The sequence below is a fragment of the Rhinoraja longicauda genome, chromosome 31 (assembly GCF_053455715.1).
Source record: "Rhinoraja longicauda isolate Sanriku21f chromosome 31, sRhiLon1.1, whole genome shotgun sequence".
NCBI lineage: Eukaryota > Metazoa > Chordata > Chondrichthyes > Rajiformes > Arhynchobatidae > Rhinoraja > Rhinoraja longicauda.
In genome coordinates, this window is record NC_135983.1 from 790,918 (window position 1) to 817,922 (window position 27,005).

Below are 27,005 nucleotides of genomic sequence, written 5' to 3' on the forward strand. Positions count from 1 at the left end.
AAGTTGCTCCTCAGGTCCCTATTAAATCTTTCCCCTCACCATAAACCTATGTCCCTGGTTCTTGATTCCCCTATTCTGGATAAGAGACTTTGTACATTTAACCTATCTTTTCTCCTCATGATCTTATACACCTCTCCAAGATTACCCCCCATCCTCCCTCGAGTCCGGGCAACATCCTTGTCAAGTTTCTCTGTACTTTCCAGCTTCAGAAATATCAAAGGTAATAAAATAGGGTTATAGTACAAAGTGGTTTCAACGTCTTGAATATTAACAGATTGTTTTAGAATATGTTTTGGATTGTTTTTCATATTTTTGAGGTGTATCCAGCAGAGCTTTTTAACGCAGTCAGTAGATAGATTAACAAGGAAAGAAACATTACTAGACCTTATCTTAAGTAGTGTAACTGGTTAGGTAGAGGGAGAGTTTGTGGAGAAATAGTTTGGAGATAGTGACCACAACCCCATATATTTCAACGTTCTTATGGAAATCACAGCGATAAACCAGGGCTCAATCCTGACTATGGCTGCTGTCTGCATGGTTTTTGTTCTCCCCGTGAACGCGTGGGTTTTCCCTGGATGCTCCAGTTTCCTCCCACACTCCAAAGACGTACAGGTTTGTAGATTAATTGGGTTTGGTAAAGATTGTAAATTGTCCCCAGTGTGTAAGATAGTGCTAGTCTAGTGTGGACTCGGTGGCCGAATGGCCAGTTTCCGCGCTGTATATCTAAACTAAACTAAATGTCTTAAATTGAGGGAGGGCAAAACTTCAGGGACATTTGGGAGGATTGGGCAAAAATCTGGGAGCATCAGCTTGGAAGTAAGTCTACATGGGAATGGGAAACATTTAAAGGAGAAATAGTGTCCTGTAATGGTAAAAGCACAGGGCATGTGGTAACAAGTACAGGGAACACTGGATGTTGAACGATATCAGGCGTAGGATAAAGAGCAAAGAGGAATCGGAGGGCAGATTTCGAGAATTAAAGAGTATAAAAAGTGTAGGAGGCACTTAAAAATGAAATTGCGATTTCTCCTGGTATTGGCGCTTGCGATACCGTCGCTCGTCGTGGGAGTCAGCTAAGCGGGTCTGCTTGGCATTGGCTGAGCTAGGTTTGTACGCGATGTCCATTTCGAGTGTGGAACGGGTTCTATGATTTTCTCCTGTAGGCGATCTAATTGGCGATGATCGCGACGGGCCAGCGGCACTGATCGAGCCTTGCTGAATTTCGGTGCTACGGCCGGGTCGATGTAGATGTCGACTTCGATGCCTTTGAGCATCCCGAGTTACGCTTTGAAGAGGTCACCTTATTTGGAGAGGAGGCTCTGCAGGCGGTCGTTCACGTTGACCTGGTTCACCTCCTGCCAGTTGAGTCGCAGAACTTTCAACCACTCACGGCCAAGTAGGCTTGGCCCCGCCCCCTTCGCTACCAGCAGCTTGAGCGTCGCTGTTTGCTGGTTGTGAGAGACAGGCACCGAACATTCTCCCAACAATTCCACTTTCTCTCCAGTGTAGGTACGGAGAACCACGGTGCTATCACGAAGGCGTAACCTTTCACCTTTTCCCCACTGGGCCTTCCACGTCTCTTCACTGATAAGCGTAACTCCAGCTCCGGTGTCGATTTGCATGGGGATAGTCTTCCCCCCCACACACATGTCCACAGTGAAAGGAGTAACTTTCTTCTTCTCACTTTCAGTATGCTAAAGACCATACACATCACCTTCCTCTGTCAGTTGGTGGCTTTTTTCCGTTTTTCCGGCTGACTGCTTTTTCTGCTGTTTTTTCCTTCCACGCTGAGCATTTTTCCCACTCGACCTGCACACCCGTGAGAAATGCCCTTTTTTACCGTAGTTGAAACACTCCTGTTTTGCTGGACAGTCGTTCAGGTCAGCGTGGGGAGAGCCACCACAGCGATAACACGAAGATCCTCTTACGGTTCCCCACTTGGGGACCACTGTGAGGCCCCCTTGATTTTGCGATTTTGTTTATCGCTTCGCTTGGCCTTTGTTTCCCGTCACGGAGATCAGCCGTATTGCGGTCTGCCGTCTCCATAGCGGTGGCGATACCGAGTGCCTTGTCGAAATCCAGCGTGGCTTCCGACAATAATCGACGCTAAATGCGGTCATCATCAATCCCACACACCAAATGATCACGTAACATTTCCTTGAGATTCGAACCATAAGCACAATGTTCAGCGAGGTGATGTAACTCGGCCACATAATCAGCGACTGACTCACCCGGTTGACGATGACGAGAGTTGAATTTGTAACGCTGGACGATGACCGATGACCGATGGTTTCGGGACCTTGTGATTCGTGACTGTTGACACAATCTCAGAATATTCGACTTGCCCAGGTTTCTGTGGGGCAAGTAAACTCGAGATGAGTCTGTACGTTGGTCCTCCACACACGGAAAGCAATATGGCCCTCTTCTTTCCTGCATCTGTAATGTCGTTGGCTCGGAAGTAATGTTCAATGCGCTCGGCGTACTGCACCCAGTCGCCATGTGCAACATCAAATTCCCCTATTGAGCTAAAAAATAGCCATTGTAGCCACAACAGCAAGTCACCAGACGAAACTTCAAAACAAGTTTATCCTCGTTGCCAATTAATGATACGTTCTACTCAGTATCATTCTCTAAAGCACGCATTAAGTTGGAGACTTAAGTTGTCTGGACACAAGATCGCCATTTTAACTCTGTTAAGCACAGCTTTACCATATTGTGTACATCACATGCAGCTTTGCCATATTGTTGCATGTATACATCACAGGCCACTCAAGAAGTGACAATTTTTTAGCTTTGAAAAACTCGTTTGTTGCTTTAGCAGTATATTTTAGATTATTGTCTTGCTGTAGAATGAACCGCCGGCCAATGAGTTTTCAGGCATTTGTTAGAAGTTGAGCAGATAGGATGTGTCGAAACACTTCAAAATTCATTATGCTACTACCATTAGCAGTTGTGTCATCAATGAAGATAAGTGAGCCAGTACCTTCAGCAGCCATACATGCCCAGGCCATAACACCCCCACCACCGTGTTTCACAGATGACGTAGTATGCTTTGGATCTTGGGCAGTTGCTCTCCTCTATACTTTGCTCTTGCCATCACTCTGATATAAGTTAATCTTCGTCTCATCTGTCCACCTTTTTCCAGAACTGTGGTTCTTTTAAGTACTTCTTGGCAAACTGTAACCTGAGCATCCTATTTTTGCGGCTAACCAGTGGTTTGCATCTTGCAGTGTAGCCTCTATATTTCTGTTCATTAAGTCTTCTGCGGACGGTAGTCATTGACAAATCAACACCTGACTCCTGAAGAGTATTTCTGATCTGTCGGACAGGTGTTTGGTGATTTTTCTTTATTATAGAGAGAATGCTTCTGTCAGCAGTTGTGGAGGTCTTCCTTGTCTTGCCAGTCCCATTGCGATTAATTAGTAAGCTCTATCTCTTAATGATGTTCCAAACAGTTGATTGTGGTAAGCCTAAGGTTTGGCTGATGACTCTTACAGTTTTATTTTTGTTTCTCAGTCTCATAATGGCTTCTTTGACCTTCATTGGCCCAACTTTGGTCCTCATGTTGATAAACAGCAATAAAAGTTTCCAAAGGTGATGGAAAGACTGGAGGAGAAACTGTGCTGAGAGCTCTCTTAAACCTGCATTAGGGAGGCAATTAAACAACGTGAGCAATTACAAGCAATTACATGGCTGTGAAATCATGTGTCCTAAACGCTACGGTGCCCTGGAAATGGGGAGACTATGTATAAACATTGCTGTAATTTCTACATGGTGAAACCAAAATGTATAAAAAAGGTCTTTAATAAAATCTGACAATGTGCACTTTAACCACATGTGATTTTTTTCTATTACAAATCTCAAATTGTGGAGGCAAATAAATAAATGATGGGTCTTTGTCTCAGGCACTGAAGGGCGCTGCATATCTGGAGGGCACTGCATATCCCTTCTATTCTCTAACTGTCCCCAACCTCCTAACACCATCACCAATCCCCCAGCCCCTGCAATTTGAAAAATAAATATGCTTCCTCTTATTTTTATCAAAGGATACAGTTGGATATGGATCAGTTATGGACATGAACTGAGAAATGGCAGACAGCAATTAATCTGGGCAAGTAGGAGGTGTTGCATTTGGGAATGTCAAAGTAAGGAGAAAGTATGCAGTTAGGTCTGCATAGTGGTAGGACCCTCAACCGCAGTAATGTAAAGAGGGATCTTGGGATCCAAAGTCATAGCTCAAACAGTAGCACTGTAAGAGCCAGGAAGTCATGATACAGTTCTATAAAAATTGGTTAGACTTCATTTGGAATATTACGTGTATTTCTGGTCGGCCCTTACAGGAAATGTGCGATGGTAGTGGAGAGGATGCAGGAAAGGTTTACCAGAATGTGCAGAGCAATGTTTAACACAGTGGGTGGTTGGTGCCTGCAGTGTGCTGCCAGGGGTGGTGGTGGAGGCAGATATGATCATAGCGCTTAAGAGACTTTTAGATAGGCACATGGATATGCAGGGAATGGAGGGACATGGTTGACGTGGAGGCAGATGAGATCAGTTGATGTTGGCATCATGGTCAGCACGGACATTCTGGGCTGTTGCCCTCTTCCTGTGCACCATTGTTCTATGTTCTAAGTATATTAAGGGAAAAAGAATAACCATTAGTGGCACAGGGTAAACTGCTTGGATCCAGAATGTCTAGGTACTAAATGAATACTTTTCATCCATATATACAGACTTTTAATTGGAGGATTCAGTGAAGGGACATTCCAGTACAAGTCTCCATAAATAAAGAGGAGGTTCTTGAAGCCAACAGACCTGTCATTGTGTGAATAGCTCATAATTCCCTATCTATAATTTCAGAAGCATTTTTATCTTGAAATAAAGACACTATGAAAGCATAATTTTGACTCCATTACAGAGCTACCAGAACATTTTTGATAATGAAAATGTTGCGTTCTCCCTGAGGATTTTATTGCTGTGTTGAGGGCAATAACTCCAGATTGATTTTTTTCTGGCCTCCTCTTTAAAAGTGAATTGAACAAGCTATTTTTCTGTTTTTAATATCTGCTTTCACGCCAGTTTTTTGATAGTCGGGAGTGTGAAACCCTGAGATGATTTGCCGCGTTGCATGTATGATAAAAATACAGGCTTTGGTGTAATAATACTTGTATGCAAATAGAGGCCTGCGCTATTCCAAGCTCTCTGCATAGTGTTCTCGAGCATTGTGTGATTTTTGGTAGCATCTTTACTTAGGCCCCCCCGGTCATGGCTGACCATGGGTGATGGATCCTAGTTGTCTGCTTGCTCCACTCCTCGGCTAGAGCAGCGTCGCTTGTGGCTGAAGAGACCAATGCGGGAGTGACAGTCTCTGTCGCAATATTAGATATCTAACAAATAAAAATGTTGTAAATTGTGTAATTGATCAGGACAGTGCAGACCTGCTCCTCTTGCTGCGAATGCTCTCCCTGGGACAAGGGGCCTGGGATATGATCGACAGTCAGGTTTTCAAGGAACCAAAAATGGTAAGTTAGAAAATCTAATTATTGTGTAATATATTTATTGCAAATATTCTACATTTTGATAGGTTACTGAAATTATTTGTAAGTAGCTAACTTGATTTAAAATTACTTTCTTGCATATTAAATCCAATTTATTCTGCTGTTTACTTCAGCTATCAAACTGTTACAGACTGCTTTGGATTTTCTTGAATACTTAACATCTGCCTATAATGTTTTAATGTGGAAGTCCTGAGTGGTCACTAGAGTGCCCTTTGGACGTGCCACATGATAGAATAAATTGTAAACATGTTTTCACCTTGATTATATTTTCCCATTAAAGCAAAGTTTAAAATAAGAGAAGAATTGCACATTATAATTTGTTTGATAAAGTCTTTGTTTGTGAAACCAAATGTGAGTTAATAGTTGAATTCATAGCTTTTCGTCCTGGTAAAATCTTAGACTCTCTAAGTTTGACTGTGTAAGTCAAGTACACATTTAATAGACTGAAGCTGCATAGAAACAGTTTTTTAATTTGTAGGTTTAAAAATAGATTACATCATCGACATTTGAGGCACAAAGAAAGACTTGATACAGGACCTATGCTGGTATCTTCAACAATGTGTGTACAGTAAACCCTCGTTTCCGTTATTGCCAATTGTCCGCTATGACCGAGTAAGGGTTTGTCCCCCATTGATATCAGTGCCCGGGTGCCGCAGAATCCTGCATGCCCCGTCACTGAGAGCCCAGTGGGACCTCCCTCACCCCAAGGAGGCCGCCCGCCCAGCACCACCTTGTCCAGCCCAGCCGGAGAACGGCAATAACCGCTGCCTCTGCTGCTAATTCCCACATTCAGAGATTGAATGCAAAGTGTAGGGATTAACAGGTCCCTTTCAGAATGGCAGGTAGTGACTAGTGGGGTACCGCAAGGCTCGGTGCTGGGGCCGCAGCTATTTACAATATATATTGATGACTTGGATGAAGGGATTAAAAGTAACATTCGCAAATTTGCGGATGACACAAAGCTGGGTGGCAGTGTGAACTGTGAGGAGGATGCTATGAGGATGCAGGGTGACTTGGATAGGTTGTGTGAGTGGGCAGATGCAGTTTAATGTGGATAAATGTGAGGTTATCCACTTTAGTGGTAAGAACAGGAAGGCAGATTATTATCAGAATGGTGTCAAGTTAGGAAATGGGGAAATACAAAGAGATCTGGGTGTCCTTGTTCATCAGTCACTTAAAGTTAGCATGCAGGTACAGCAGGCAGTGAAAAAAGCTAATGGCATGTTGGCCTTTATGACAAGAGGAGTTGAGCACCGGAGCAAAGAGGCCCTACTGCAGTTGTACAGGGCCCTAGTGAGACCGCACCTGGAGTACTGTGTGCAGTTTTGGTCTCCAAATTTGAGGAATGACATTCTTGCTATTGAGGGAGTGCAGCGTAGATTCACTAAGTTAATTCTCGGAATGGCGGGACTGTCGTATGTTGAAAGACTGGAGCAACTAGGCTTATATACATCGGAATTTAGAAGGATGAGGGGGGATCTTATTGAAACATAAGATTATTAAGGGATTGGCACGTTAGAGGCAGGAAACATGTTCCCAATGTTGGGGGAGTCCAGAACCAGGGGCCACAGTTTAAGAATATGGGGTAGGCCATTTAGAACAGAGATGAGGAAAAACTTTTTCAGTCAGAGAGTTGTAAATCTGTGGAATTCTCTGCCTCAGAAGGCAGTGGAGGCCAATTATCTAGATGCTTTCAAGAGAGAGCTGGATAGAGCTCTTAAAGATAGGGTATGGGGAGAAGGCAGGAACGGGGTACTGATTGTGAATGATCAGCCATGATCACAGTGAATGGCGGTGCTGGCTCGAATGACCGAATGGCCTACTCCTGCACCTATTGTCTATTGTCTCCTTTCAAAGACATTAACCTACCGAACCTGCTGTTCTTTTTCAGAGTTTTTTTTAACAGCTAAAAAAATCATATTTGTTACTGCAAGCTATAAATACTAAAGCTGTATGTTGCGTTGCTTAATAGAGCAAATTGTCGATGGAAGCAATTGCATGTCACTTTCTATGCCGTTTCAATTTCAACAGCCTTTGCAGTATAACTAGCACCCGATGTTCTTAAAGAGGCTGTCTGCAATATCCAAAATCTGTTATAAAGAAGTCTGTAATAATGAGGGTTGACTACAATATTCACTGCCTGTAATATTTTATAATAGTTTCCAACCAGAAATTCTACCTGTGGTCCTTATGCAGGAGATAGAACTCATCACCAAATTCTTACCAAACCTAATGGCCTTTGTGGTAGATGATCACAGTTTCAACGTGGACCAAAAACTGCCAACGGAGGAGAAAGCTGCAAACCTGTACCCCACAAGTCTTCCAGAATCCTTTATCAAGTAGGTCTTTCTTACTGTAAATTTCATCTATTGAAATGCAAAACTAAATTTATTATTTTTGTGATAACATTGGAAGCATTGCACAATATTTGCACATATATAAATTAAGAGCAGCACATGTGCGATTGTAACTGACTCCATATTCATCTACACCCAAAGTAACTTTTTACACGGTTTATTAGGAATATTACTGTTGCCGTAAAAATATTCAAAGACTCTTCTCCCTCAAATGTCATGGAATTAAGTTCCAGAAGCTCATGAACCCCTGAGATAAATTCCAGTGTATCTCTGTCTTAACTGAAGATCATTTGTTTTTTATAGCTCGCCGTAGATTCTAGCCATAGTTTCTATAATAAATAGAAACTTTATTTCCACATCCACTCTGTCAAGATCCCTTGGTATCCTGTATTCGTTGTATTGTAATCAGATAGCATGTCATTCTTCCAAACTCCATACAAGCGTAGCTGGCCAACCTGCCCTTGTAGGCCGCAAAAGCGGCCCTTCAGCCCAACTTGTCCATGCTATCCAAGATGCCCTATCTACACGTACAACTTGTCCGTGTTTTGTCCGTAATGCCCTAAACCTTTCCTATCAATGTACCTGTCCAAAGACTTTTAAATGTTGTTATTATAGCACCTGCCACAATTACCTCCTCCGGCAGCTCGTTCCATATACCCACTTCCCTTTGTGTGTAAAATCTGCTCCTCAAGTCCCTATTAAATCTTTTCCCTCTCACCTGAAACCTATGTCCTCTGGTTGTTGATTCCTTTACCCTGGGTAAAAGACTTACCCTATCTATTTCCCTCTGGACCTTACACACCTCTATTACATCACCTCAAATCCCCCTGTGTTTCTAGGAACAAAGTCGGGAATATTCCACATGCTTATTTGGTAAATGTTCTTTAAAATGCTTCTACTGCATTTAGTGTCCTTGCTTAAATAGGGGGATCATGCTGTGCATGATATTCCACGTGTAGGTTCACCATAACCTCACTACTTTTGTATTCCCCACCCTAGCAATAAACTTGTTATAAGCATATAAGCATTGTTAACTTTGCTAATTACCTGCTTTACTGCAGCCCAGCCATTTGCCAATCCAGCACTAGGAAACCCAGACAAAATGCTTTTGCATTTCTGAGCTCGATAATCTCTCACCATTGAAATAAAGTGGGTTTTTTGGGGGGGGTTTTCTCTTCCAATTCCACTTTTTCTCCATTATACTCCATCTGCCACATCTTTGCCACTCACTAGACATTTGCATGCCTATATAGTTTTCTCTTCACATTTTTATTTCCTGTCAATCTTGTGTCATCAGCAAACGTGGCAACCGGACCATCATTTTCATCCAGGCTACTTGCAAGGGTTGTAGAAAGTAAGGCCCCAAAGCCGATCCCTACATTGCGTGGTATTAAAATACGGTCGGCACGGGGGTGCAGTGGTAGAGTTATGGCCTTACAGCGCCAGAGACCCGGGTTCGATCCTGACTATGGGTGCTGTCTGTACGGAGTTTGTACCTTCTCCCCATGACCGTGTGGGTTTTGCCCTGATGCTCTGGTTTTCTCCCACATTCTAAAGATGTACAGGTTTGTAGGTTAATTGGCTTTGGTTAAAATTGTAAATTATCCCTAGTGTGTAGGGTGTGCTAGTGTAACGGGGATCGCTGGTCAGCATGAACTCGAAGGGCCAGTTTCCGCGCTGTATCTCTAAACTCTAAAACTAAACTAAAATGGCCACACACTTTGAACAGCAAAATACAGAGCACTTGGCTCCTTGGTAGTTTAAGAAACTAAATAGATAAAAGGAAACTGGCAGAAATCCCACAATAGTAGAGGAATCTTTTACCATAAATTTTGGAGAACAAATTTTAAATTTGTAACACTTAAACTTGTTTTATCTCAAATAATGGTTATGTTTTTCCATTCACCGTTTTCCTAAATTTTCAGAACATTTAACAACCCCGAATTGCTTCTGTACCCTGAATAGAATCTGGGTACCCAGGTGGTGGAGGTGGTAGATGCCAGTGTTGTAACTATGCTGGAACAGTTTGGCTGGAGCTGTGCAAATCTTCATTTCTTCAGTTGGTATAGTCCCATCACTTGCTCTAAATCCAGTTCTCCCAGCTGCTCCATGGGATCACATAGAGTGGACTGAATTGGCATAGATGAGATTTTGTGTTGGTCAGCTCTCAGGAGGAAGCCGAGACGGATTATCTACTCAGCACTTCAGACTGTAGCTACTTGAGCTTTGTCATTGACTCTTTGCTGGACCCTGCCATTGTTAAAGACTGGGATGGATTTGGAAGCCCATTTAATAGCCCACACAATTTACAACCAGATGTGACAGGGCAGGACAGTGGTACAACGGTAGAGATGCTGCCTCACAGTGGTAGTGACCTAGGTCTGATCCAGAATATGGGTGCTGTCTATACGGAGTTTGTACTTTCGCCCCATGACTTGCGTGGGTTTTCTCTGGGAGATCCAATTTCCTCCTACACTACAAAGAAGTACAGATTTGCAGGCTAATTGGCTCGGTACAAATGTAAATTGTCCCTAGTATGTAGGATTGTCTTAGTGTGTGGGGGTCGCTGGTCGGTGCAGATTCGGTGGGCCAAAGGACCTGTTTCCGCGCTGTATCTCTAAACTAAGACTGCAGAGCTAGGGTTGATTTATTGGTTGCCAGATTGCAATAAATGAAAGATATGCAAAATGTAACGATGATCAAGGAAAGGTGGAGCCCACAATAGACATAGACATTGTGGGCTAGGTGATTATACAGACAGTGAAACTCAACAGGACAACAATGAAACTAGTACAACTTGGGTGGGGGAGGGACAGAGACAGAGTGAATGCAAGGTTTACTTGAAATTAGAGAAATAATATTCATACCGCTGGGTTGTAAGCTGTTCAAGCTGGTTCTCCAATCTCCTCCAACTCTGAAGAGTAGAGGAGACCGAGGACAGAAAGGTCAGTGTGGGAACGGGAAGGGGAGTTAAAGTATTTGGCAACCGGGAGATCAGATAGACCAAGGCAGAATGAGCGAAGGTGTTCAGCAAAACCATCACCCAGTCTGCGACATATAGGAGTCTACACCTGGAACAGCAGATACTTAGCCTATTGTGTTCATACTGCAAAAATGTGTATTGGCTTTGCAACTAATGGAACCAGTGTGTGTTGCAGTTAACAATAAATATAATGTGAGCACAAATATTTTAAAAATTTGAAAGAATTTCAAAAGAAGGTAACAAATAGTGAGACACCTTTAATAAAATTAATGTTGCAGCACATGAAGACGGCAATCTAATAAAAAACAGTTGGATATCAAATGTAGATTTCATGTTTCTTCCATTCTTAGGTTCATCCTGGAGAATCGTGTAGCTTGTGAAATCGCATTGTACTATGTCCTGCACATCACAAAGCAGAGGAATAAGAATGCCATTCTCCGATTACTGCCTTCATTGGGTGAGTCTCTGTGTCAACAACAGAACAATTATTTCAGGGGAATTCTTGCCAAAATATTTTACCATTTCTGCTTTATCTCTTCATTTTCTTGCTGGGATTGTGAGCAATCCTGGGTTTGTGTGTTATAGAGTTAAAGGAAGCAGCCCCTCAGCCCATCTTGTCAATGCCGACCAAGTTGATGTTCTGGGCTAGTCCCAATTGCCTGCCTTTGGCCAGTATCCCAAAAAGCCCCTCCTAACCGTATAGCAGACATTTGGACAGATACAGTTCCCTCCATAATGTTTGGGACAAAGACCCATCATTTATTTATTTCCCTCTGTACTCCACAATTCGAGATTTGTAATAGAAAAAATCACATGTGGTTAAAGTGCACATTGACAGATTTTAATAAAGGCCATTTTTATACATTTTGGTTTCACCATTTAGTAATTACAGCGGTGTTTATACAAAGTCCCCCCCATTTCATTGCACCATAATGTTAGGGACACAGCAGCTGCGGCTCACCTGCAGTCCGACTGTCTTTGTGTTTTATGTTGTTTTTTTGTCTTGATTGTAGTGTTTAGATGTGATGTAGTTTTTTGTGGTTGGGTATTATGGGGGGGGGGGACTGTAAACTTGTCTCTTCCGAACAGAGACGCGACCTTTTTCTGGGTCGTGTCTCCGTTCCCGCTGCGGCCTACCATCGACCAAACACCTGGAGCTGGCGGCCTCCAGCTGGGACCACCTGGGGCTCTGGTTCGCAGAGCGCACGGACCGGACTTGCCATCTGCGGAGCTGGCTGCCTTCGGAGGCTATGGTGGCGCTGCGGGAGTGGCTGCGACTCGCCTTCGGAGGCTTCGGCGCGGGCCGCGTGGACGTTGGAAGCTCACAGCCCCCTGGGTGGGGGCCAACATCGGGAGCACCGGCAGCGTCTTCGCCCGCCCCGAATCGCGGGGCTTGGGTTGGCCCGCCACGGACCTTTCACCGTCTGGCGCGGCCTAAAATAGGCCACGGGATTTTCTCCACCCGGCAGGGGCTTCAATGTCGGCAGTGTCTTTGCTCCCCCCCCCCCCCGAATCGCGGGGCTTGGGTCGGCCTGCTGCGGACCTTTCACCATCCGGCGCGGCCTGGAACGTGGCAACGTCAACAGCCTTGACCTCGAGAGAAGACGGCAAGGGAAGAGAAAAGACATTCTGGCCTTCCATCACAGTGAGGAACTGACTGGAGGAGACTCACTGTGATGGATGTTTCTTTTTTTTTGTTTTGTGTTGGTTGTGATTGTGTGTGAAATTGTTTATTTTTATTGCTCTATTGCTGGACTGTAGGTGACCTTTCATTTCACTGCACATCTTGTATGTGTATGTGACAAATAAACTTGACTTGACTTGACAATGTCATGTAAATGAAAGTAATCGTGTTTAGTATTTTGTTGCATATCCTTTGCATGCAATGACTGCTTGAAGTTTGTGATTCATGGACATCACCAGTTGCTGGGTGTCTTCTCTGGTGATGCTCTGCCAGGCCTGTATTTTGGGGGCTAGTCCCCTTCAGTTTTCTCTTCAGTATATAAAATACTGAATTGGGTTCAGATCGGTTTATTGACTTGGCCACTCAAGAATTGACCATTTTTTAGATTTGAAAAATTTCTTGCTTTAGCAGTATGCTTGGGCTCATTGTCTTGCTGTAGAATGAACCGCCGGCCAATGAGTTTTGAGGCATTTATTTGAACTTGAGCAGATAGGATGTGTCAACACTTCAGAATTCATTATGCTACTATCATCAGCAGTTGTATCATCCATGAAGATAAGTGAGCCAGTACCTTCAGCAGCCATAACACCCCCACCACCATGTTTCACAGATGTGGTGGTATGCTTTGGATCTTGGGCAGTTCCTCTCCTCTATCCTTTGCTCTTGCCATCACTCTGATATACGTTCATCTTCGTCTCATCTGTCCACAAGACCTTTTTTCCAGAACTGTGGTTGCTCTTTTAAGTACTTCTTGGCAAACTAACCTGGTCATCCTATTTTTGCGGCTAACCAGTGGTTTGCATCTTGCAGTGTAGCCTCTGTATTTCTGTTCATGAAGTCTTCTGCGGACAGTGGTCAATGACAAATCTATACCCGACTCCTATATAACCATATAACCATATAACAAATACAGCACGGAAACAGGCCCGTTCAGCCCTACCAGTCCACGCCGACCACTTTCTCTGACCTAGTCTCATCTACCTGCTCTCAGACTATAACCCTCCAATCCCCTCCCATCCATATACCTATCCAATTTACTCTTAAATAATAAAATCGAGCCTGCCTCCACCACTTCCATCGGAAGCTCATTCCACACAGCCACCACCCTCTGAGTAAAGAAGTTACCCCTCATATTACCCCTTAACCTTTGTCCCTTATTTCTGAAGTTATGTTCCCTTGTTGGAATCTTCCCCACTCTCAAAGGGAAAAGCCTACCCACGTCAACTTTGTCCGTCCCTCTTAAAATTTTAAAAACCTCTATCAAGTCCCCCCTCAACCTTCTACGCTCCAAAGAATAAAGACCCAACTTGTTCAACCTCTGTCTGTAGCTTAAGTGCTGAAACCCAGGCAACATTCTAGTAAATCTCCTCTGTACGCTCTCCTGAAGAGTGTTTCTATTCTGTCGGACAGGTGTTTGGGATTTTTCTTTATTATGGAGAGAATTCTTTTGTCATCAGCTGTGGAGGTCTTCCTTGGCCTGCCAGTATCTTTGTGATTAGTAAGCTCTCCAGTGCTCTCTTTCTTAATGATGTTCCAAACAGTTGATTTTGGTAAGCCTAACAGTTTTATTGTGTCTCAGTCTCATAATGGCTTCTTTGACTTTCATTGGCACAACTTTGGTCCTCATGTTGATAAACGGCAATAAAAGTTTCCAAAGGTGATGGAAAGACTGGAGGAAAGACTAGGTGCTGAGAGCTCTCTTATATCTGCAATTAAGGAGGCAATTAAACACACTTGAGCAATTACAAACACCTGTGAAGCCATGTGTCCCAAACATTATGGTGCCCTGAAATGAGGGGACTATGTATAAACGCAGCTGTAATTTCTACATATGTGTACCATAGCCTCGTAACTACGTTACTAGACTAGCTGCCAGGGTACTGGACCATGGATGCAAGAACGTGTGTTCTGATTCCACTGTGACCTGCTGGATTTCCACCAGATGCTCTGTTTTTCTCCCACTTTGCAGAGAGGTAGGATTGTTGGACATGGATTGCCAGTGTGAATTACTCCCAGCATGGTGGAATCTGGGAGGAGGGTGATGATGGAATGTGGACAAAACAAAATGGGTTATTGTAGTCACAAGGAACTGCAGATGCATAGTTTAGTGATACAGTGTGGAAACAGGTCCTTCGCCCCACCGGGTCCTGCTGGCCAATGATCACCCATATGCTAGTTCTATCCTGCACACGAGGAACAATTTACAGAAGCATGTCTTTGGAGTGTGGGAGGAAACTGGACACCCAGAGAAAATCCACGTGGTCACAGGGAGAACTTACAAACTGTACAGACAGCAGCCGTAGTCAGAATTGAATCCGCAACTCTATCGCTGCGCCATCCCATGCTGATTAACAATAAAAGACAAGTGCTGGTGTAACTCGCGGGTCAGCAGCAGGTCTCAAGAACATAGACAGACTGTCGATAGTTAAGATGGTGGAAGGAATGTGTGAACGAAGGATTTGCCGATGGAGAGGGCTCTGTGGAAGATGGAAAAGGGAGAGGATGGGAAGATGTGACTGGTGGTAGGATCATGTTGTAGGTGCTGGAAATGCCAGAGAAGGATTATTGAAAGTGGGATTATTGATGAGTCCCTCTACCCCATTATGGACATTAGACTTTGTCCATGGAGGTGATGATCTACAATTCTGAGAACTATATTCTGCACCCCGTATCTTCCCTTTTGCTCAATCTATTGTAATGGAGTTTGTACTGATTGTACTTATGTATGGTATATCTGATCTGTTTGGATAGCATGCAAAGTAAAACTTTTCACTGTACCTCAGTACATGTGACAATAATAAACCTAAACGTAAGCTGCATTGGAAGCTCTTTGCAGCTCTGGCTGCTCAATTACAGGAAGGCGGTGCAGCATTTGGAGTTGCAGATGTGGCTTACTAGAATGCTGCTTGGATTATCAGGCATGGAGACAACTTGTCTATGCTGACCAAGATGCCCCATCTACACTCGTCTCCTGCCAATGTTTGGCCCATATCCCACTGAACCTTTCCCATCCATGTACCTGTCAGAATGTCTTTTATTAGCCATAACGACAGGTTGGACAAATTTGCATTGTTTTTTTCTGGAACATAAGAGGTTGAGGGGAAATCTGATAGAAGTGTGTTAAATTAGGATAGTGTTGACAATTAGAAGATTTTTTTTCCAGGGTGGAAATGTCAGCGACTCAAGGGCATAGTTTTAAGGTGAGAGGGGCAACTTGTAAAGGAGATGCACTGGGCCTTTATTTACACACACTCAGTGGTGGGTGCCTGGAACCTGTTGCCAGGGGTGGTGGTGGAGGTAGATATGATAGTGGCATTTAAGTGGCTTCATATAAGCCCAGGGATATGGAGATTATGGAGGCAGGGGAGATTAGTTTAACTCGGCGTCAGGTGCGCCAAGGATATTGTGGGCCAAAATTGGGTGGGTTTAAAGTAGGTAAATTGTCCAAATGGAATGCATCATGATTTTCAAAGAGAAATACAGGAGGAGATTACAAAAGCCCTGATTATAATCTTCCAAATATCTGGGGATTCAGGGATAGTGTTAAGGATCAGAAAATTACAGGTAATATACCCATGTTCCAAAGAACTATTTTGGAATAAATCCAATAACTTCATACCATTCTGTTAAGGAAGGGAGAATTTGTGATGCCTGACCTGCAGAGCATAGAACATAGAACATAGAACATAGAGCAGTACAGCACGGGAACAGGCCCTTCGGCCCACGATGTCTGTGCCAACCATGATGTCAATTTAAACCAGCCCCATCTGCCTGCGGGTGGACTATCCCCATACATGCCAATTAAACCGTCCACCTCTCACCTGAAATCCATGCCGTCTAGTATTTGACATTGTCCACATGGACGAAAGGTACAGTGGAAAACCTGCTTGCAACAGCATCAAAGTCACATAGACTCAAACACAAAATCATAAATTGCACACATTCTCCAAGACAGTGAACTGAACTCTGCAAAACAACAGGATATTAGTGCAAAAATACAGTCAAGAGTGTTTAGTTGATTATATATATGGGGAATGGAATGATAATATCCTTACTTGCTGCAACTTTGCAAGCACATTAACGCAACAGCAAATAATTATACTGTGAATTATCAGTAATACCAGGTAACCAAACTACCATTGTGCAAATCCGCAGTGTCCACAATAGATCGATGCTGAGGTAGGGTTGAAGAGCCTGGTGGTTGATGGAATAAGTTGCTTTTGAATCTGGGGGGTCACGGTTCTCAGGCTCCAGTACCACCTTCCTCCTGATGTTAACACCAAAATGAAACCATGGTGTGTGTCTTTAAAGATATTGGCTACCTTTGTGAGGCAGCACTTCGATGATTGGGAGGTCAGTACCTGTGATGGACTGGACATTGTTCACTACTTACTCCCACCTCGTTCATTCTTGGGCGTTTGAGTTACCATGATGCAACCAGGCAAAATGCTCTCTACCAAACATCTGTAAAGGTTTATGAGCGTGTTCAGCGACATGCCAAATCTCACATTTCTGGGGAAGCAGAGGCATTGATTAGCTTTCTCTGTGATTGCATTAATGAGCTGGGCAAGAGACACATCTTCAGAGATGCGCATGCTAATGAACATATAGCTATCCTGCCAGTAAGGCGGGTTCATGCATCCTCTACTTTCCCTTCCCGAAGTCAACAATGAACTCTTTGATCTTGTGAACATTGAAAGCAAGATTCGCCTTGCGGACATTGCGGCACCAATCAATCGGATTATTGATTTCCATCCTGTACTCTGACTCATTGTTATCCAATATTTGTCCAATAACAATGATAATGTTGGCGAATTTAAAGATGCAGTTGGAGCTGTGTGTGGCTACACACTTATGAGTATAGAGAAAGTGGAGTAGGGGACTCACCACACAGCCTTAACATGCTCCGGTGGTGATAGTTATCAAGGAGGAAGTGTTGTTACCAATTCATTCTGAGGTCTGCCAATGAAGAAGACGACCAGACGGTAGCTATTATTATGCCTTTATGTAAGAAGGACTGCAAAAAAGAGGCAAAGAACTGCAGGTCGGTCTGGGAAAGTTATTGGAGTGGATTCAAAGAAACAAAGTTGGAAAAGCAATGTATAGGAAAGATCTGGTTTAAATCAAAGGCAGACACAAAATGCTGGAGTAACTCAGCGGGACAGGCAGCATCTCTGGAGAGAAGGAATGGGTGACGTTTCGGGTCACCCATTCCTTCTTTCCAGAGATGATGCCTGTTCCACTGAGTTACTCCAGCATTTTGTGTCTACCTTTGGAAAATGACTATTTAGGCATATTCTGCATGATGTTATGCATGGGAAATTATGTATCAAGATTTAATAGGAACCAAAGGGCAACCTTTTCACTCAGTGTGGTATTTGATTTAAGCGTTTTGAAGAAGTGTCCAAAGGGATTGGCAAGGGCAGTGTGGTAAATGCTTTCTGTGTCGACTTTAGGAAGTCATGCATAATAGATTTATAATCACATGGGAAGCAGGGTGACGTGTCTAACTGGATCCAAAATTGGCTGTGGGAGGATTCCGCGGTTGGTAGTGGAGGGTTGTTTCTAGATTGGAGGCCTTTGACCAGTGTGTGTGTTGCAGTGATTGGTGCTGGGTCCACTGTTCACAATCTATATTAACAATTTGATGAAAGTGTACTTGGCTTGGTTTTTAATTTTACGAATGACATCAAAGATGGTGGCATAGTGGACAGTCAAGGAGGTTATTTAACATTAAACAAGATCTGGATTAATTGATAAAGTGGGCCACGGAAAAATACATATAAAATTTAACTTCGACAAGTGTGAAGTGTCACATTTTGGTAAGTTATATCAGTGCAGGTGTTGCACAGTAAATGGCAGGTCCTGTGAAATGTTGTAGAACAGAGCCACATAGAGGTACAAGTATATGGTTCCCAGAAAATGGCAGCACCATTAGACAGGGTGGTGAAGAAGGAAGAAACAAGGAACAACAGATGCTAGTTTACAAAAAAAGACACACAGTGCTGCAATAACTCAACGGGTCAGGCAGCATCTCTGGAGAACATGGAAGGATGACAAAGTCTACTGTTAGACGACCTGTGAAGTCAAGAGATGCATAGAATAAATTCGTAGCCTTCCCTGATCTTACTATTCACGATGTCCTTCCCATTGATGAAATTCACAGAAATGTTTGAATTTATTTCGTATAACTGTGAGGCAATATTTCTAATCAGTGTTTTGTATCTATAGATTTTCTTTCCTGATATTGAAAATCCTGTTTTAAAAATCATTGAATCTAAGAGGTTAAATGTGCTTTTTATTTCATTGCAGTGGAAACATACAACGGCATGGCATTTAGCGATATTTTCTTGCACCTCTTCACAAGTCATCTAACACTGTTGACAGAGGAATTTGCTGCAGAAGATTTCTGCACTGCTCTTTTTGATGGCTTCCTTACAACCTTCTCCAGGTAAAAATAAGTGAAAAATATGCGTCAGATTCTTTGAAAGAATATTTTGAAACAAGGACTGAACACAAAACAATTGGCTCACTTTATATTTTTGTAAAATCGAAGCTGAAACTGTTTAGGAGTGTGTTCAGTTTGAATATGTTCCCAAAGTTAATTCCAAAAGTAGAGTGTTAATTAGATGTTCTTGAAAACATTTCCATTGGCCGACTGAGGGAGGGAATATTGGGACAGAAAATCAATGCTCACTTTTAACTTACACGTTGGAATAGTTACTATAATGGGTAATAGTATAACTATTGGAATAGTTAAGTTGAGGTCTTAACTATTGAGAGGATATAAAATATCCTGGGAATTTAGGACAGTGATTTTTACTGTGCTATAAATTTCTAATTCCTGCTAGTCGGATTTATTATTGGAATCAATGCCCATTTGCTAAGCTTTTAGCTTCCAACATCAGATATTTTCCATGAGATATTTTGAGTTCAGCCAGTGATTACTGTTTAATCTCCAATTTAACATAAACCCGATAAATCAAGATGTCTGTTTCTGGAGAAATTTTGGAAATTTAAACAGTCGACAAATAAAATATGACAAAAGTATAAAAACAAAATAATTGTTAAAGCAATGGGATACTAGCATGAGTAGCAGGGGTTTTTAACTTTCTGAATAATGAATGGAATTGCCTCAGCACAAGGTGATTAGATGGGGAGGAATTTACAAAATGCAATTAAGAATATTTTCTAAAGCAGAATGTAGTGGGAATGTAATCGTTCTTGGGAAATGGCTGTACTTGACCCATTCTTAGGGAAAGAGGATAGGCAAGTGATCGCCATATCTGTGGAGGAACCATTTTATGACAATGGTCATAATTTGGAAAGCTTCATGGTGGCCAAACGCATGTTAATACATTTTGGGAGGTCAAATGTAAGAAGGAAGTACACGGTAAATGGCAACAGCCTTGAGAGCGTTGATGTACAGAGTGACCTTGGGGTGCATGTCCATGGCTCCAGGAAAGTGGCAGCACAAGTAGACAGGGTGATTGATGAAGAGGGTGTATAGCATGCCACATGAGAGGAAGGATGAGATGCCATTGGAGAAGATGTTCAGAGGAGTTTCACCAGGAAGTTTTCAAGATTGGAGAGTATTAGCTATATGGAGAGATTGAACAAACGGATTGTTTTTTCAAGCACATTGGAAGCTGAGGGGCGATCTGAAAAGTATATAAAATTATGAGCAGCATAGATAGATACTCAGTCTTTATTCCCAGGGTGGAAATGTCAAATACTAGAGGACATAATTGAGAGTGGGAAAGTTGACAGCAGCTTTACAAGGCAGATTTTATACAAAGAATGTGTAGGTGTCTGAAGTGCACTGTCAGGGCTGCTGTTAGAAGTAGACACAATAGCAGCATTTAAGAGGAATTTAGACAGACACGTGACCAGGCAATTAATAGAGGAATATAAACCATGCGCAGGCAGATGGGATTTGTTAGATTGGTATCATGGTAGCACAAATATACTGAGATGAAGTGTCTGTTCCTGTGCACTATGGAAACAGACAGCATTGGTCCTCGAGTTAAGATCCTGAACCATGGTCATAGAGTCACACAGCGCCGAACGCCTATCTGTGATGCACTTTCAAGGAACTATGTACCAGCACTCTTAAATCCCTCTCCTCTACAATACTGCAGAGCCCTGCCATTCATACTGTAGGTCCGGTGTTGGTTTAACTTCCCAAAATCAACACCTCACACTTATCTACATTAACTGCCTTAACCACTTTAGTGGTTGGTATTGCAGTGAAGGTGGTCATCAAAAATTACCGTAGGTTCTTGATCAATTGGGCAAGTGGGCCAAGGAATGGTTAAGGCAGTCAACTCCTCTGAACATCTTCTCCAGCCTTGGAGTGCCGCAATGCTCAGTGCTGGGGCCGCAGCTATTTACAATATATATTAATGATTTGGATGATGGAATTAGAAGTAACACGAGCAATTTTGCAGATGACACAAAGCTGGGTGGCAGTGTGAACTGCAAAGAGGATGTTAGGAGGTTGCAGGGTGACAATAGACAATAGGTGCAGGAGGAGGCCATTCGGCCCTTTGAGCCAGCACCGCCATTCAATGTGATCATGGCTGATCATTCTCAATCAGTACCCCGTTCCTGCCTTCTCCCCATACCCCCTGACTCTGCTATCCTTAAGAACTCTATCCAGCTCTCTCTTGAATGCATTCAGAGAATTGGCCTCCACTGCCTTCTGAGGCAGAGAATTCCACAGATTCACAACTCTGACTGAAAAAGTTTTTCCTCATCTCAATTCTAAATGGCCTACCCCTTATTCTTAAACTGTGGCTCCTTGTTCTGGACTCCCCCAACATTGGGAACATGTTACCTGCCTCTAACGTGTCCAACCCCCTAATAATCTTATACGTTTCGATAAGATCTCCTCTCATCCTTCTAAATTCCAGTGTATACAAGCCTAGTCGCTCCAGTCTTTCAACATATGATAGTCCCGCCATTCCAGGAATTAACCTAGTAAACCTACGCTGCACGCCCTCAATAGCAAGAATATCCTTCCTCAAATTTGGAGACCAAAACTGCACAGTACTCCAGGTGCGGTCTCATTAGGGCCCTGTACAACTGCAGAAGGACCTCTTTGCTCCTATACTCAACTCCTCTTGTTATGAAGGCCAACATTCCATTAGCTTTCTTCACTGCCTGCTGTACCTGCATGCTTCCTTTCAGTGACTGATGCACTAGGACACCCAGATCTCGTTGTACGTCCCCTGTTCCTAACTTGACACCATTCAGATAATACTCTGCCTTCCTATTCTTACCACCAAAGTGGATAACCTCACACTTATCCACATTAAACTGCATCTGCCATGCATCCGCCCACTCACTCAACCTGTCCAAGTCACCCTGCAACCTCATAGCATCTTCCTCACAGTTCACACTACCACCCAGCTTTGTATCATCTGACTTGGACAGGTTGAGTGTGTGGGCAGATGCAGTATAATGCAAATAAATGTGAGGTTATCCAATTTGGTGGCAAAAATAAGGAGGCAGATTATTATCTCAATTGTGTCAGATTAGGTAAAGGGGAAGTGCAACGAGACCTTGGTGTCCTTGTACACCAGTCACTGAAAGTTGGCGTGCAGGTAGGTACAGCAGGCAATGAAGAAAACTAATGGCATGTTGGCCTTCATAACAGGAGGATTTGAGTACAGGAGCAAAGAAGTCCTTCTACAGTTGTATCACATCTGGACCACATCTGGACTATTGTGTGCAGTTTTGGTCTCCTAATTTGAGCAAGGACGTTCTTGCTATTGAGGCAGTACAGCGTGGGTTTACGAGGCTAATCCCTGGTATGGAGGGACTGTCATATAAAGAAAGATTGGAAAGACTGTGCTTGTATTCACTGGAGTTTAGAAGGATGAGAGGGGATCTTATAGAGAAGTATAAAATTATAAAAGGACTAGACAAGCTAGATGCAGGAAAAATGTTCCCAATGTTGGGGGAGTCCAGAACAGTCTAAGAATAAAGAGGAGGCCATTTAAAACTGAGATGAGAAGAAACTTTTTCACCCAGAGTTGTGAATTTGTAGAATTCTCTGCCACAGAAGGCAGTGGAGGCCAATTCACTGGATGAATTTAAAAGAGAGTTAGATAGGGCTCTAGAGGCTAGTGTAATCAAGGGATGTGGAGAGAAGGCAGGCACAGGTTACTGATTGTAGATGATCAGTCAGAGGGTGGTGAAGGTGTGGAATTCTCTGCCTCAGAAGGCAGTGGAGGCCAGTTCGTTGGATGCTTTCAAGAGAGAGCTGGATAGAGCTCTTAAGGATAGCGGAGTGAGGGGGTATGGGGAGAAGGCAGGAACGGGGTACTGATTGAGAGTGATCAGCCATGATCGCATTGAATGGCGGTGCTGGCTCGAAGGGCTGAATGGCCTACTCCTGCACCTATTGTCTATCACAATGAATGGTGGTGCTGGCTCGAAGAGCCAAATGGCCTCCTCCTGCACTCTATGTTTCTATCTCTTAACTTACCAATCGTGCCTTGTGGAATTATATCCAAGTCATTGATATAAACCACAAACAGAAACGGGCCCAGCACCGATCCCTGAGGCACACCATTAGTCACAGACCTACAGTCTGAAAAATAACCTTCTGCCTTCACGAAGTCAATTTTCTATGCAGTCGGCTAACTCTCGTTAGGTACCATGTCATCTCATACAAGTGTTGAAAGTTTCCTTTCCATGCATTTGGATGTTCATGCTCCAGGTTTAATTTGATCATATGTGCCTGGAGCATGATGCATCATTGGCCGGGCGTACACAAACTCCTCCATGTGTATCCGGTTGCCAGAAATTGGGATCATTAGCTAGTTCACTAGCTAGTGTTTGCAGACATACAAGCTGCTCGATAAAGGGCCTGTTCAAGTAGGTATGAGAGGTATATCCACCTCAACTGGTAATTTTACTGGAAGATATTGTTCTGCCAGCGATGCTGGAAGATCCTGTAACTTTCCTGACAATTTTGCATGCTTCACTCTATGACCAGAGTACATGGTTCCTTGAAAGTGGCGTTACAGGTAGGCTTTCGTCAGACTGGCCTTCATCAGTCAGGATATTGAGTATAGAATTTGGGATGTTATGTTACAGTGTGCAAGACATTGGTGAGACTGCATTTGGAATAATGTTTTGGTGAACCTTTCTGGTGAAGATATTCCCACTGTTCATGTCCCACCTATCCATGTTCTCCAGACATGCTGCTTGACCTGCTGAGTTACTCCAGCACTGTGTCCTTTCCCACAGTTCAGTTGGGTATGAAGTTTCACGATTTGGACTCGGTGATGATGGAAGACATTTCTCCAGAAAACCATTCCTAATAGGGATAAGGCTTTTTGTAATTCTCTGTAATGGTACCCACTGACTCTCATTCCATTACAGTAAAGAAAATGTCCACAGGCATGTCCTCCGTCTGCTGCTGCATCTTCACCATAAGGTGGTTCCTTCAAAGATGATCTCCCTGCAGAAGGCACTGGAACCCACCAAACAGGTGAGGCCTTTACTTCAGTAAGTGTGGCACAATGCAAGATAGGATTAGTTGAATGAATAATTCAATTTCCCACTAAAGAGTGGTAATACCAGAGCAATCAGCTTCAAGCCTGATTACTGTCGTCTGCACCAAATGTCAGTCACATAATAGCAAGACCTTTTCTTCAAGACTTACGACAGACAAAGAAACAAAAGGTGTGGCAGACATTTATATACAATCTCACCAAAGTGATTGAAAGTTTTGAAAGAGAATGCAAGTTTAAATTAGAGAAAGTAATGCTCTTAACTTTGGACTGATAGAAACTTGGAATCATCAACTTGATGGTGGAGGTGGGATCCTTTAGTTGGGTGAATGAGTTTCAAATGGGAAGTGTTTGACCTTGTGAAAAAAAAGTTAATGTTTCCTCTGACACTTTGCTTTCAGAGCACTGACGCAGTGAAGGAATTGCATACTCAACTTACTGAAAAGATTGAGAATCTTAAGCAGAGTCCTACAGAAATGGTGGAGACTCCACCACTGGAACTGCCATTGCGGACAGTGTCTGCACCGGCTGCTGCCATCTGATGGATCCAGATCACCATTACGATTGAAGTATTACTGTGCTTTAGAGATTAATATCTACTCGCTGTTTAAAGAAGAATCGTGAGGCACAGAAACTCCACTGTTCAATTAGCTCATTCTTTGTAGATTCATAAATATTAGTGTAAAATAGTACATTTGTTACTTCTACTTGTCATAAATTGTCCCATCAGACCAGAATTACCTGTTGGATGCAGCTGTGCCTTTCATAATCTGGAGCAAAAGAGAACTATGCAGTAATATGTTCATATCATAGCCAATGACACAGTTGATCGTACGATAGCTATGTTGCTGAAGGTCATTTTTATTGCAATATTGGTGGCACATTTTTGAATGCTTTATTATTTATGCTTACACTTCATTCTACATTTTTTGGTTTATATTATCTTAATTTGTCCATCGTGAGCAGACCAGAGGAGTAGCTGGTTACAAAGGAAGAAACAAAAAATATTTTTGTGAACCAAACTTCAGATTTACACGTTTTTTAAACTACTTTTAACAACTGGCCTTTGTGATTTTGTTTTAAAACTCCCTGAGAGGTGTCACTTTACAGCAGTAAAGTGAGAAACATTGTGTTATCTAATGCATTACCTAAACTTAATGATTTTAAAGTAAAAGAATACTTTGTAGATAGTTGTAAATTTGTGTTTGTGGTCAATTAAAAATGTGGACTCCTGTGTTTGACTGTAGACCCTACTACTGAACAATAAATAAAAACAGTATGAAAAATAATGCTACTTGCTGCAAACAAGCTAAGTACAATGCAAGTAGTTTAGCTTCATTCAACTGCCACAAAATTTTTTAAAAACACTGAAGTAACTGGTTGTAAGCCACTTTGATTTGTGTAGTTCATGCTCCTGAATGCAATTATGCTGTTATTTGTCTGAGACTCCACTACTGTAAAGATAATTCAAACAATATGCAAAAGTATCTACTTGCTGCAAGCAGGCACATTTGGTGCTTCCAATGCAAAGTACTTATGTTTCATTCAACTGCCACTGAATAATGAGAAATTTGAGGTAATTTGCCATAAACCACTTTGTTTCATGCAATTCCTGCTCCTGAATCAATTGGCAATGTTACATTGATTTATAGAGATTACTACCGAAAAGTTAATTCAGTTTGCAAAATAATTGTACTTTCTATAAACAGGCTAATTTGGTATTTTTAATGCAAGATAGTTATTTAGTTCAGTTTAGAGATACAGCGCTGAAACAGGCCCTTTGGCCCCACTGAGTCCACGGCGACCAGCGATCCCTACACACACTTGGGACAATTTACACTTGTACCAAGCCAATTAACCTACAAACCTGTACGTATATGAAATGTGGGAGGAAACCCACGCAGGTCACAGGGAGAACGTGCAAACTCTGTACAGACAGCACCCGTAGTCGGGATCGAACCCTGATCTCTGGCGCTGCATTCGCTGTAAGGCAGCAAATCTACCGCTATGCCACCGTGGCACGTTATGTTTCATTCCACTGCAACTAACTGGAGGAACTGGCTCTAAACCACTTTATTTCGTGTAATCCATGCTGCTCTATACATTGGAAATGTTGACTTGATTGAAGGGACTAACACTGAAAAGTTCATTCGAATGGTATGAAAAAGAATCCTGCCTGCCTACAGGCTAATTTGTGCTTTTGTTGAAAGTTGATGTGAAATCCTCAAGGAAGAAATAATAGCCGAAGGAACATCGTAAAAAGTTACAACTTAGACAATTGCTCTTTGAGAAACACTCTTACCCATTGTAGAAATATTGAATTATAATTTGCCTACATAAGCTTATTAAACCCAACAACAATGCTCGAGTAGATCAGTGATGTGTTGTTCCATTTCTCGGCACCAGTTTCAGAAGAATGTGAAGATTTGGAGAAGGCGCAGAAGAGATTTTTTAAACCAGCTTCAGGAATGAGGAACATTAAGGAGCAGTGTAGAAATAAGGAACTGCTAATGCTGGTTTACACAAAGGGACACAAAGTGCTGGAGTAACTCAGCGGGTCAGACAGGATCTCTGAAGAACATGGACAAGTGATGGTTTGGGTCGCGACCCTTCATCAGACCGTTGGGGGAGGGAGATGAAAACTGGAAGAGAGGAGGGACAGGACAAAGAGTGGAAGGTGGACAGAGGCAAAGGGGGATCAAGCACAAGTGTTCAGCAAAGCAGTATAAACCTGCTTTTATCTCTGGCTCTTGTTCCAACCATCTGCCATGAAAAAAATCCTCACATGTCCTTTTAGCGGCCACGCTTTGTCTTGCTTCTCCCCTTTTGCAGCTTTCAACTGCCTTACAGATAGGGTGGTAAAGGCGGCTTTGGGCACATTGGCCTTCATCAGTCACG

The 27,005-nt window shown here is 42.8% G+C and overlaps 1 protein-coding gene across 2 annotated transcripts in view; it reads left to right on the forward strand.

Annotated features, from left to right (window-relative positions):
• Positions 1–25,396, forward strand: part of nelfb (negative elongation factor complex member B) — a 41,988-nt gene extending 16,592 nt beyond the window's left edge. For both annotated transcript variants that reach the window (XM_078425802.1, XM_078425803.1), the window contains exons 8-13: positions 5,424–5,519; positions 7,752–7,894; positions 11,246–11,352; positions 18,892–19,030; positions 23,977–24,085; positions 24,509–25,396. In XM_078425802.1, the coding sequence (XP_078281928.1) occupies positions 5,424–5,519; positions 7,752–7,894; positions 11,246–11,352; positions 18,892–19,030; positions 23,977–24,085; positions 24,509–24,649 (735 nt within the window). In that variant the 3' untranslated portion in view covers positions 24,650–25,396. The remainder of the gene's footprint in view (positions 1–5,423; positions 5,520–7,751; positions 7,895–11,245; positions 11,353–18,891; positions 19,031–23,976; positions 24,086–24,508) is intronic.
• Positions 25,397–27,005: the final 1,609 nt, after the last annotated feature.